This window comes from Haemaphysalis longicornis, unplaced genomic scaffold (genome assembly GCF_048455015.1).
Source record: "Haemaphysalis longicornis isolate Haplotype H1 unplaced genomic scaffold, Haemaphysalis longicornis Haplotype H1 scaffold_9, whole genome shotgun sequence".
Taxonomy (NCBI): Eukaryota; Metazoa; Arthropoda; class Arachnida; order Ixodida; family Ixodidae; genus Haemaphysalis; species Haemaphysalis longicornis.
Window position 1 is genome coordinate 112,837,074 of NW_027526460.1, and position 12,141 is coordinate 112,849,214.

General features: G+C 51.6%; 2 protein-coding genes across 3 annotated transcripts in view; one reads left to right on the forward strand and one right to left on the reverse strand.

Annotated features, from left to right (window-relative positions):
- LOC144152712 (iron-sulfur clusters transporter ABCB7, mitochondrial-like) overlaps positions 1 to 12,141 on the reverse strand; it is a 65,920-nt gene that overhangs the window by 12,354 nt on the left and 41,425 nt on the right. For both annotated transcript variants that reach the window (XM_077684117.1, XM_077684118.1), the window contains 3 exons: positions 8,688 to 8,851; positions 7,512 to 7,641; positions 5,826 to 6,101 (listed from right to left, as the gene is read on the reverse strand). In XM_077684117.1, the coding sequence (XP_077540243.1) occupies positions 5,826 to 6,101; positions 7,512 to 7,641; positions 8,688 to 8,851 (570 nt within the window). The remainder of the gene's footprint in view (positions 1 to 5,825; positions 6,102 to 7,511; positions 7,642 to 8,687; positions 8,852 to 12,141) is intronic.
- On the forward strand, positions 1,503 to 2,946 carry LOC144152713 (uncharacterized). The gene has a single exon (XM_077684119.1). It carries the CDS (start codon positions 1,503 to 1,505, stop codon positions 2,814 to 2,816), a length of 1,314 nt encoding a protein of 437 aa, XP_077540245.1. The 3' UTR covers positions 2,817 to 2,946.

The window sequence follows — 12,141 nt, forward strand, 5'->3', positions numbered from 1 at the left end:
CAATAATTTTCAGTGGCAAGAAAAAACATTTCTTGGACTACCCAAGACACAACCGATTTTTCCACGGTCACAAAAGTGTTGTAAACAGTGGTGACTTTACCGTCGCTTTTTGTCGCAGAATCTTGTTTGTGCAACTGTCAGCCAGCGACCTAAGCCACTGCCAAGAAATGTGCATGCGGAATTGTAGTGGGGCCTCTAGTGTCGTTCGGTCGTATCACTCGTATGCTAATGTGCATTTAACACACTGACACTAACTATGTAATTAATGCCGGCCCATATACCGGGTGCGCGAGGTATTTGAGAACAGAAAGTTGGCGTCAAGCACAACAGCATATCTCCAGCAAAATCAGACATACTTTCACCGAAATTTGCGAAGGACTTCTCATATGGTTTAATTCCATAACTACTCAATGAATCCGCCATCGGCAGCCATAAGTGATTAGATTCGGCTTCGCAAACGGCTCCATGCATGGATCAGGTGCTCCTTACAGATGTTGGCCATTGAGTTAGAAATGGCGGCCTTCACCCCGGCTTTTGTATTACGCGGCCCTTTGTTGGCCTCTCTCTCAGTGACGCCCCAGACATAGTAGTCGAGCGGACTTAAATCTGGAGAACTAGGAGTCCACAAGTTGGGAGTGACAGTCGCAGAAGTTGTCAGGCAGCCACCATTGGGTGACGCAGGTGGTGTGCACAGGTGACGAATCTTGCTGAAAGACATATGGTCTTCCTTTCAAAACTCCTTCTATCCATGGCTTTACAATGGTGGCAAGCACATCCACGTAACTGGCCGCATTAACGCGGGGTCTGGCAAAAAAGTGTGGCAGCATGCCGTCACCCTCATTGCTGACAATAGATAACACCACCGCCGGAAAAATTAAGGGGTTCTGACGATGTCTGACCACTGAATGTGCTTTTTCCTTTTCGCTACAGATGCCATGTCACCGCCCCAACACATCAGTTCTGTCCGCGCTTTGTAAACGGAAGACTTCGCTACTTTCAGAAAGGTGGCAATTTCCAAGTCGCTGTGGTGCGCGGCCAGGGTGACGAGGACTGCGTGGCGTTTCAATTCCCGCTTCAACTTGTAAGCTCCCATCTTTGAACAAACTGCACAGTATGAATGATAAGGGGTCGACGAATAAGAAGCCCTACGCCTAGATATATATGATGAGCCTGCTGGTGGCTATGGCGATAAGGAATAGCGTTCTCAAATACCTTGCGCATCCGGTAGGTCAGTCCTCCCCGTAACACATCCCTGTATTGAAAATTTTGAAAGTCTTTCCATATGTCTTGTGCTTTGTAGCTTTTAAAAAAGTGATGTATGTATCTGTGACGACACGCCAGCCGAAGCCGCCGTTATCACCACTGCTCCTTCTCCTCGCGCAACGCTACATTAACCTGCGCTATCGCAATAAACGGTTCGTCTTGGCCCAGCCACTGCCCCGGCGTGTTCGCTTCAGTGACGACGAGGATGGGATGAGAACGGGGCGTCAATTCAGTCCGCCATGAACGCCGCACCCACGGGAGGATACGCCAGCCCGCCGCAGTTCGACGAGACGAGCGACAAGTGGCCCGCTTACCAGGTTCAACTGGAAGCCTTCTTTGAGGGAAATGGCATCACGGAAGACACAAAGAAGCGGGCCCTGCCGGTGACTGCACTGTCCACCCACACCGTCGACGTACTGAGCGGACGCTGTGCTCCGGATAAGGTGAATGAACTTTCATACCCACAAGTGGTAGCCTTGCTTAAGCAGCACTTTTCGCCGGAACTGAACGAGATAGCGCAGTCGTACAAGTTCTTCACCCGCAGCCAGCTGCCCGGCGAACCGGTCCAGGATTTTATCGTGGCGATTCGACAGATAGCGGACACCTGCAATTTTGGCACATCGTTGGATAGAATGCTACGAGATCGCATCGTGTGTGGACTGCAAAGCGCAGGAGTGCGCCGGCAGCTACTCGCGAAACCACAGCTGACGAGAAGCGAAACGGAAGAAATTGCGATATCAGCCAAAATGGCCGAAGCCAACGCGCAAGAGGTAGTAAGCCCCGCCGCTGAGGGAAGTGTGCATGCGCTAGGAGGCCAGTCCTATCGCCCAAGAAGCCGGCCACAGATTGTTGCGTGCTACCGCTGCGGAGCAAAAGGGCACAGACCTGAGGATTGCCACTTCCGCTCGCCGTCATGCTACAGGTGCAAACAACGAGGTCATATTGCCCGAGCCTGTTGCCGCCGTGAGAGTGGTTTCGGGGGGGGGGTGCCACCAGTGCGCCAAGTACACACCTTGTCCTCGCAGGAGGAAGACACGGGCACGGACGGTATGTTCGCGCTGGAGGAAGCGAACAGTAATATCGGCCACGTTGGCATTACGCAACCCATCCTGCGAACCTTGGAGTGTGCTGGGGTTCCAGTGGACATGCAGGTCGACACAGGCTCACCAGTTTCAGTCATCACGTGGCCCACATATGAGCGGAACAAAGCAGTGTGGCCCAAGCTGCGTGGTTCACCATTGAAACAGACCTGCTTCCTGGGACGGCTTCCAGTGCGGGGACAACTTAAGCTCAAGTTTTCGTGCGGAAACAGGTCGACGGAGGGATCTTTGCAAGTCCTTGGTTGCTCCGGCCCCAACCTCTGCGGATGCGACCTGATTCAAGCGTTCCACATACTCGAGGCACCGGTCATGAACGTGAACACGCCAGGTGAGCAACTGCCGTTAGTTGGTGCTGGCAACATTAACGTGGACCGGTTGCTAGCAGAATTCGCTGATGTGTTCGTGCCAGGTTTAGGGCTCATAAAAGGGCCTCCGGTACACTTCGAGACGTGAGAAAACGTGGTGCCGAAATTTTGGAAAGCACGCGAAGTTCCTTATGCTTTTCGTCCAAAGGTCGACGCGGAACTGGACCGCCTTTCGGGCACGGGTATTATTGTCCCGGTGCCTCATTCGAAGTGAGCCGCGCCAGTGGTACCGGTAGCGAAACGGAATGGCTGCATCCGCCTTTGCGGCGATTTTAAACTAACGGTAAACAAAGCCTGTCACACTGAGCAATATCCGTTGCTACGGGTGGAGGATATTCTGGCGACATTAAACGGCGGTGAAGTTTTTACCACGATAGACTTGCGGGAGGCGTACAACCAGCTTCCATCGGATGAGGAAGCCATGCTACTCACGACCATAAATACGCATAAGGGACTGTTCAGCTTCACTCGCCTGCCTTTTGGAATGGCGTCCGCGCCGGCCCTGTTTCAATGCCGTATGGAGACCATTTTGCAGGGGCTTCCGGGTGTTCAGGTCTACCTAGATGACGTCATCGTGGCAGAGAAATGCAATGACTGCACCACACTGCGCGCAGTATTGAAGCGTTTCCAGGAATATGGCGTGCGCTTGAACGCAGACAAGTGCAAGTTCCGCCAACCAGAGGTGGATTTTTTGGGACATCGAATCAGCGCTCGAGCTCTTCAACCAAAGATGGAGAACATAGACGCCATCCTGGAGGTTCAGGCACCGCGGAATCCCGCAGAATTAAGGTCCTACCTTGGCATGGTCATGTACTACCACAAGTTTCTCCCCAACGCATCGACCGCCATGGCGCCCTTATATCAACTACTCCGGAAGGAAGCTAAGTGGGAGTGGGGTACCACTCAACAACAGGCATCCAGCAATGTGAAAGACCTTCTCAAATCCGCAGATTTTCTGGCGAATTTTGACCCACACAGGCCGCTAGTCCTGGAATGCGATGCCTCCCCGGACGGAATCCGCGCAGTGCTTTCACACGATGTCGGGGGCGGGGTACTTCGGCCCATAGGGTTCCGTTCTCAGTTATTGACGGAAGCTGAGAAAAATTACTCGCAGCTGGAGCGTGAAGCCTTGGCACTTGTGTTTGGTGCATCGAAATTCTGACAATACTTACTGGGCAATACTTTCACATTGATGACGGACCATAAGCCGCTTGTGGGACTTTTTCATCCAGACAGGCCAGTACCCGCGATGGCCGCTGCGCGAATCCAGCCATGGGCCCTGCTGCTGAGCGCATACGATTACGTCATCAAACACCAGCCTGGGAAAGACAACGTTCCAGCAGATGCCCTCAGCCGGCTCCCCACGTCAGCAACTTCCCAGCCATGGACGCAGGAAGAAACTGGGGACGATGAGTATGTCCTGCTCACGGAAACCCTCAATGATGGTGTCATGTCGGCGAAGCAACTGGGCACTCTCACGGAGCTCGATGACGATTTAGAAAAGGTGCAAAAATGGGTGCAGGAGGGGTGGCCATGAAATTTGGGGCCTGAGGACCAGCACTTGATGCCATACTTCAACCGGAAGGCTGAGATAACGGGGAGTTACGGGCTTCTCTACAGGGGCCATCGAGTGATCGCCCCTAAGAATGCCCGAGCAGTAATGTTACGTCTGCTGCATGATACTCATCAAGGAATTTGCTCAATGAAGTGGCTAGGGCGCTCCTTGATGTGGTACCCCCGGATCAATAAGGACATTGAGCACATGGTTAAGTCCTGCCCCAGTTGCATCCAAGCTGCCCCTATGTCCCCCAAGAAACCCCCTGTTGCATGGCCGGAAATGAATGAGCGTTGGTCGAGGCTGCATATCGATTTTGCGGGGCCGATCGATGGTCACATGCTACTGATTGTGGTGGATTCACACAGTAAGTGGATAGAAGCGATACCCATGAAGAGTTCCACCACACACGCCACCATAGAGGCTCTGCGCACCTTGTTCAGTACATTCGGGTTGCCCCGGATGCTGGTATCCGATAATGGCCCACAGTTTACGAGTTGGGAATTTCGCAATTTTATGAAGCTGAATAACATAGTACACCTCCGAGCAGCACCGTATCACCCCCAGTCCAATGGGCTCGCCGAGAGGGCTGTTCGTACTATCAAGTTTTCTTTGAAGAAGAATGTGCAGGGGTCACTGAAAACCCGCCTGGCGAGGATTCTGCACAGGTACCGCAGGACGCTGCAGGCTGGGGGCCCGACACCAGCGCAACTCCTAATGGGCTACGATATTCGCTCCAGGCTGGACAACGCAGTGTCCGTTCCGCCCTCGCCAGTTGACCGTTCCCTCCTCGATGTGTGGCAGCCCGGTGAGACAGTCTGGATGAGGAACTTCGGGCGAGGTGAGCCGTGGACTCCAGCCAGCATTACATCGACAGACGGAGCCCGCCTAGTGAAAGCCGACGGTCCGGAGGGGAAAACCATTCGGCGCCACAGCGACCAGGTGAAGCCACGGGAGTTGGAGCACGACCAGGGAGAAGCCAGTGACTCCGGGTGCCAGGAAACTGCCAGTAGACCCCTAGCAGGAGGAACACCGAGGCGAGTGCCAACAAGCAACGAGATCGCTGGGAGCATCTCCACTCCGGTGGGTTGGTCGGGCCGGCAACGCAAACCGCCAGACTGTTACTCACCGTAGGTGGAGCGAAATGATGTATCTGTGACGTCACGCCAGCCGAAGCCGCCGTTATCACCACTGCTCCTTCTCCTTCCCTCCCTCTTAACCCCTCTCGCACAACGCTACATTAACCCGCGCTATCACAATAAATGGTTTGTATTGGCCCAGCCACTGCCCCGGCGTGATCGTTTCAAAAAGCATCTTTCGTGCTTAGACTGGAGGTAACTAGGCTACCGAAGGCCAGTTTTTTCAAACTGAACCAGCTCGTGTTTTGTCTCCATGGCCCCTTTAAGACACACAGCCAAGCACCGCTACCACGAGAAGTACTTGCATTGGTTCTGCCTTTACAACTGGCGCCAATTATCCAAACTATTGTCCCGTTCTGCGGCCTCAAAACGAGCGCGAGCGGAGAGGCAGAACCGCACTCACGTGCTCCGTGATCGAGTCGAGGGAGGAGGTGGCCTCGTCAAACACCAGGATGGGGCTGTTCTTGAGGATGGCCCGGGCGATGGCCACCCGCTGCTTCTCCCCGCCCGAGAGCTTGAGGCCCCGCTCGCCCACCGGGGTGGCGTAGCCCTTGGGCCAGCCCAAGATGGAGTCGTGCAGCTCCGCCATGGTGGCCGCCTGCCGCACGTCTTCCAGCGACCGCGAGAAGTCCCCGTAGTGCAGGTTGTACTCGATCGTGTTATGGAACAGCACCGCGTCCTGCATCCAGGCAGGGGGAAGAAGAAAAATGAAAGCCGTTCCACTCAACGTGAAAGCTGACGGGAGTGCAGAGAAAGTGATTTGCCATAATGGGCGGTGGTGCCGTTATCCGCTCACTGCTACCAGCCAATGCAATTCAAATTTCCCGCCTTCGCAGTGCTCGCGCACCCCCTGCCTAAAACTGCGCCAGTGGGAGTTCTGTTCTTTTTGTGCTTGCTTTTCTTCCCGCATGTGCCAGCGTTGCACTGCCACTTTTTTCCGCTTAGTATCGTAAAAACCAACACAACGAACGTTCATAACTAAATGAACGTAGGCGCTGGCAGTTAATTGTGTACATTTTGCCTCAAATGTACCTGCAGTTTTCGTTGCACTAAACAACGGGGAGATGTATGCCAAGTGCCAGCAGTTCACGAGTTTCGAACGCGTATGACTATAAACCGCTTGGCTTTCAATGCTTCTGGGTTACGCCGCGATGACAGCCGCTACGACGGAACGCCGTGTGACTCAACTCTGGTCCAGCAAGCGAGCTACGACGACAAGGCGAGCCCCTAAAGTGCTCTGCACTTAAAACTTGCTGAAACTTCCAAGTGGGAATTGGTGGATGAACCACTCTGCTACACACCTAGCACTTCTAAAGTTGGCTTCACTACTACACCAGCGTGCGTTGCTGGAAAGACATTTTCGAGAAAATATATAAGGAGTCTGAAATCAGAGTATCAAGAGACTAGTGCCTTTTTCTCCCGGGTTTCCTTGTAGAATGAAAATAAAAGTGATTCTGAAAGGGAATTTCCTGAGTTAGCCACCACATCATATTGTCTTCGACATCGAACATGATCGAATTAGGCACTGAAACCGTGATTCGATTTTGAAGATGTGCTGTAGTGAAGGAGTTTATCGCCACCATGCTTGCCACGAGTACATGTACCTCACTGATTTGCATGGAGATGCATGCTGTGATACAACAAGCAAACGGTTGCTTGTCGAATCCTTTTATCTGCGCGACATGAAGAATAAGTTTTAAAGCATGGAAAAGCGAAACACGTCGCAGTTGTGCCCTACAGCATGCACGGTAAGTGCTGAAAGAAGAGTACACTTACAGCGGGGGTTTTATTCTGGTCAGTGAAGACCCCTAAAAGAACTGCTCGAGTTGCTGCTTGAGTCGAGATTGATTAACAAAACGTTCCCGCGTCACATTCTTTTTCCACAAACGAATGCACACACAGCTGGTGCCGAAACTAAATTCCCAATAACTGAACACCTCTTTTATATCCTTTATGTTCTTTGCACTACATATCCTAATTTTAAAACACGAATGTCTTGCCTTTTTTGCATTAAAGATGATTAAAACATTAGAGGGAATTGCAACAAAGGCGGTCAAACCAAAAACGTGTCAGGAACAAAGAAACCCACCTGGGGAACGATTGCGATAGCTTTCCGCAAGCTGTCGAGATTGACGGTCCTTATGTCCTGGCCATTGATCAGGATCCGCCCTTGCGTAGGGTCAAAGAACCGGTACAACAGCCGAATAACGGTCGACTTTCTGGGATGAACAGAAAAAAACCAGAAATTATCGCTCAGGCAGAAGCGGAAAACTGCAATGAGCAATGAACAAAGTCCACATTGGGGCACCGGTTCAAACAACTGTGGCTCTGAATGGTGGCGACAGGTTATTTATCAACGGAACTTTAACAAGACGTTCTTTGGCTGCCTTTCTCAAAGGACACTGCAGCGTAAAAACAACCCTAGTACCACTTCAGTCACTGCCACTGGGGTCAAAAAAAGGTCCCCTACACCCCAAAGTTGTTGAAGTGGCACGGTCTACCACATCAGAATGCAGAAAACACTTATACACACAACAGAGCACACAGAAGGGGGGGGTTTGTTGCTTTTGTAGCTCAACTGCGAAGGTTGCGTGTTTGGATCCTGTCTGGAGCGCAACTGTTGCCCTATTTTATTCCTTCCCTACCAATTCAAACTTCCTATTTTTAACAGAGATTTCCTTACTATGTTCATTCAAAGACCCCTTCATTCCCAATTATCATAAGCTATACATATATACACATGGTAGCCAGCAGCAAAAGCAAGCGTCTTAGTATAGACAATTAGGCAACCAAGCCGGCCATCACCTCTACTGTTCACTACACTGAAACACAGAGAGCCGGCCCTTGCATGTTATTTGAGGTGGCCTTGCATTGCTGCATCTAGTTCCAAGTTTGTGAAGCTTTATTCCACGTCATAAAAACCTGGGAGGAAAGCAGGAGAACTTAGAAGTGTCACCTTTAATTGTGTATTTCTAAACAAACAATGCATTGTCTTTATTCAAGCAAAAGCAAAAGTAGCTACAAAGGGTCTCATCTTCCAATCCAGACATAGTCACTCAACTTCTATTGTCCCTTCAATGGGTGATACATATGACAAGTGATCGGGCACAATGTTGATAACATAAGCAACCCCAGTTGCTGTTGTGTTTGATGCTTTGTTTGGAACAACCAGCTGGCGATTAATGCATGTACTGAGATCTTTCCACAAGAACATAAGGGGTGCAAGCACGGCACCTTGAGGAACGCCGAAAACGCACCCACTCACCCGGTGCCGCTGCCACCGACCAAGGCCACCTTCTTGCCAGCAGGAATCGAGAAGCTCAGCCCCTTGATGATTGGCTGCCCCTCGATGTAGCCAAAGGCCACCTCTTCAAACTCCACTGTAGCGGTGGCAGGAGTGATCACCAACGGGGGATCCGCCTTGTCGGACTGCATCGAGAACACAGGTGCACTTGCTTCGTGAGAGTGATGAGAACAACGGATGTTAACAGAGTGTGCTGTTATGAAGGAACACCTGATGGAAACAAGCTAAGCAAACTTGATTTTGATTGATTGATTGATTGTAGGGTTTAACGCGCCGACGCAATGCAGGCGATGAGGCGCGCCCTAGTGGAGGGCTCCGGATTAATTTTGGGTAGCATTTCGGCTGGCGTACCCGCAAATTTTCCCGCCATTTTTTCGCGGGGCTACCATGGTTGCCAGACCAGGATTGCCCTCTGTTGATTAGCTCGCATCGTCCGTAAAGGCCGCGGATCTGTCAGCCCGCTCTGGTTACAAACCCCTGCTCGCTCGCGCCGTGGGCTCAGGCTCGAGCCTGGTTTTTTTTTTTCGCTTCGTCCCCACGGGAGGTACTACAAACGTATGGGGCCTGTAAAGGCAGTCCGTAAAGGGGAGTGCAGTCCTGGTCTGGCAACCATGGGGACGAAGCGAAAAAAAAAACCCGGGCTCGAGCCCGAGCCCGCAGCGTGAGCGCGCTGGGGTTTGTATACCCAGAGCGGGCTGACAGATCCGCGGCCTTTACGGACGATGCGAGCTAATCAACAGAGGGAAGTCCTGGTCTGGCAAACATGGTAGCCCCGCGAAAAAAATGGCGGGAAAATGTGCGGGTACGCCAGCCGAAATGCTACCTAATTTTGATCACCTGGGGATCTTTATCGTGCGCCGAAATCTCGTACACACGGGCATTTTTGCTTTTCGCCTCCATAAGAAAAGCGGCCGCCATGGCCGGGAATCGAACCCGCGACCTCGTGCTCAGCAGCGCAACGCCTTAGCCACTGAGCCACCACGGCGGGTAGCTAAGCAAACTTAGAGCTTGTGACAAATGCCCGGCATATAATGCATAATTCATGGGATCGAAACGGCAGTGCACATCCGTGTCAGCAGATTGATTGATTGATTGATTGTAGGGCTTAACACGCCGACGCAGCGGAGGTGAGAACGGAGCAGAGATAGATGGACGATTTAGAAGAAGTTGGGACATGGGTGTATCACAAATAAAAGGTTTGAAAGGATGGTGGGTTATTGACGAAATCTTAAGAGCATAAGGAAGATCCATGTATGTTCGCTGGTGATCTAGGGACCATTTATCGCACCCGACGTATAGGCTTTGTATGGGGCTAGTGCGGAAAGCGTCCGACGCGAGGTGAAGCCCCAAGTGCAGCACTGGGTCTAGCATTTTCAGCGATGTTTTTGCTGCCGACCCATAAACCACACTCCCATAGTCAAAGCGGGACCCCACCAAGCTTGTGAAGACACGTAAGAGGAGTTGCTTGTCCGCACCATAGGAGTGGTGTGAAAGGACCTCAAGAATGTTGATTGATTTGAGGCATTTATGTTTTAGTTTGATGTGAGGAATGACTGCGAGTTTTTCGTCTAATACGACGCCTAAAAAATTGTGTTCCTTTTTTACTGGAATCAAGTTGCCATTCAGTTTAATTTCCGGGTCCGGCTGTATACCCCGCCTCTTTGAGAAGACGACGCAGGTACTTTTTCCAGGATTTTCGCCCAGATTATCAGCTCTTTTCTTGCATGAGCATCTTTGCTTGCGCCTCGTGTGGCATTTCAGCGAGCGGTTAGAAGTGGTCGCTAGAGCTGCCTGCACTACTTCACGGCCAGTGCCAATGCCATGTTGCTGCCTCTTACCCCACCACACACACCACACCAGTTGTATTTGCACCGGCGTCGCTGCACCTGCGGCATGCACTGCACGTTTTCACGAGAAGAAATCGCTCCATGCGGTTCACGCTTTGGAGCGCTGTGCAGATAAGCCACTGCCCCTTCCCTTTTTGAACATCTGTAGATAGCAAGCCGCGTGCAGCTGAAGATTTCCACCATCAGTACGTTGCGCTGATAATCATAGGTGGGGTCAAAGAAACACAAATGTCCCGCTGGCATTCTTATCACATTATCCCACGGCATCTGTTCAGACGCTAAAAATGCAGCTACGTATGAACATTTAAAACACAAACACTACGGAAGTTACAGCCATGCTCGGCGTTTGTAAGACCGCACCTGCAATGTGTAAGACCCTGCAGCAGCGGCTGATGTGGAAGAAAGATAAAAAAAAAAAAGAAGAAAGAAAAAAAGAAACGAAATAAAGACCATGCCTTTCTTTTTAAGTGCTGTGCGTTTGAGTGATGATGAACATAGGATGACTTGAGAAGTAGGTTGAGATGTGGTTGGTTTCGCGCATGTTTTGGTTATACATAGTGCGGTACTGCTTAAAGTGCGGATTTTTGCGGCTCCCGCGACATACGTTATAAGCGGTCTACACTGAGCAAGCGCACCTAAATCAATCGGTTCAGATAACACTAGCAAAATCCTAGTTAGAGCAATTCAGTTCACAGCATCTGCAAGTTTAGTTTATTGCTTTCAGCAGCCTTGCGCTCTACCTCCCTCGTCGCAGGAAGCGTACAATTACACCCTCCAGCCTTAGCAGCATTGCACAATATGTATGAAATGGAGTGCAGACTCGTTCAAATAGCTTCAATCTGTCTTCTACATGTGCTGCTGCTTGCTCCTGCTGCCATGTACGTAACGGGGGAGTTGACGACAATGGTGAATTTCGCCGCTCGTCCGTTTGCTCGTTTCACTGCGTTCTGCTCCCCGCATCTGCGGTGTGCTGGCGTGGACAGCCACCTCTCACTCCTGCCAAATTTAAGGTTGCACCACGAAACACCCCATCCTATGGAACGGCTCGGGCTATGGAACACTCCCCAAGGAACCGTTTTGCTGTCCTAGACGCCATTGCCAACACCAGCTTTATTGCTCAATGGGCCCTTTATGCTTTCGCACTTAAAGGAGTACTAACCCGAAATTTTCGTCTTACGTTTTTTTCGCTGCTATGCGTGCCTACCAGCCCACTAATCACAGCATGACACATTAGACGGTCGAGTGCAGTGTAATCATTCATTTACGGCGTAGTTTATTCGTGTCAGTTTCGGTTTCAACAGAACGAACGCCGAGCGGCCGCCATGACAGGAGGTATCCCGTGACGTCACCATTCTTGCCGTACCGCCGCCGCTCTGAATGCGCGCGCGCGCGCAAGCGCACGCGTACGCTCAGACCGGTTGAGGTCTTCACCGTCCCTACGCGCCCGAGCAGCGCGACGTCAGTCCAAAAACCATGACTTGTACACACGCCGGAGCAGCGCGCGCCAACCCCAGCCAGCACGTTGGCTTCGTCGCGGGAGCCCCGACGTCGGCAGTTTGGGGCAAGTA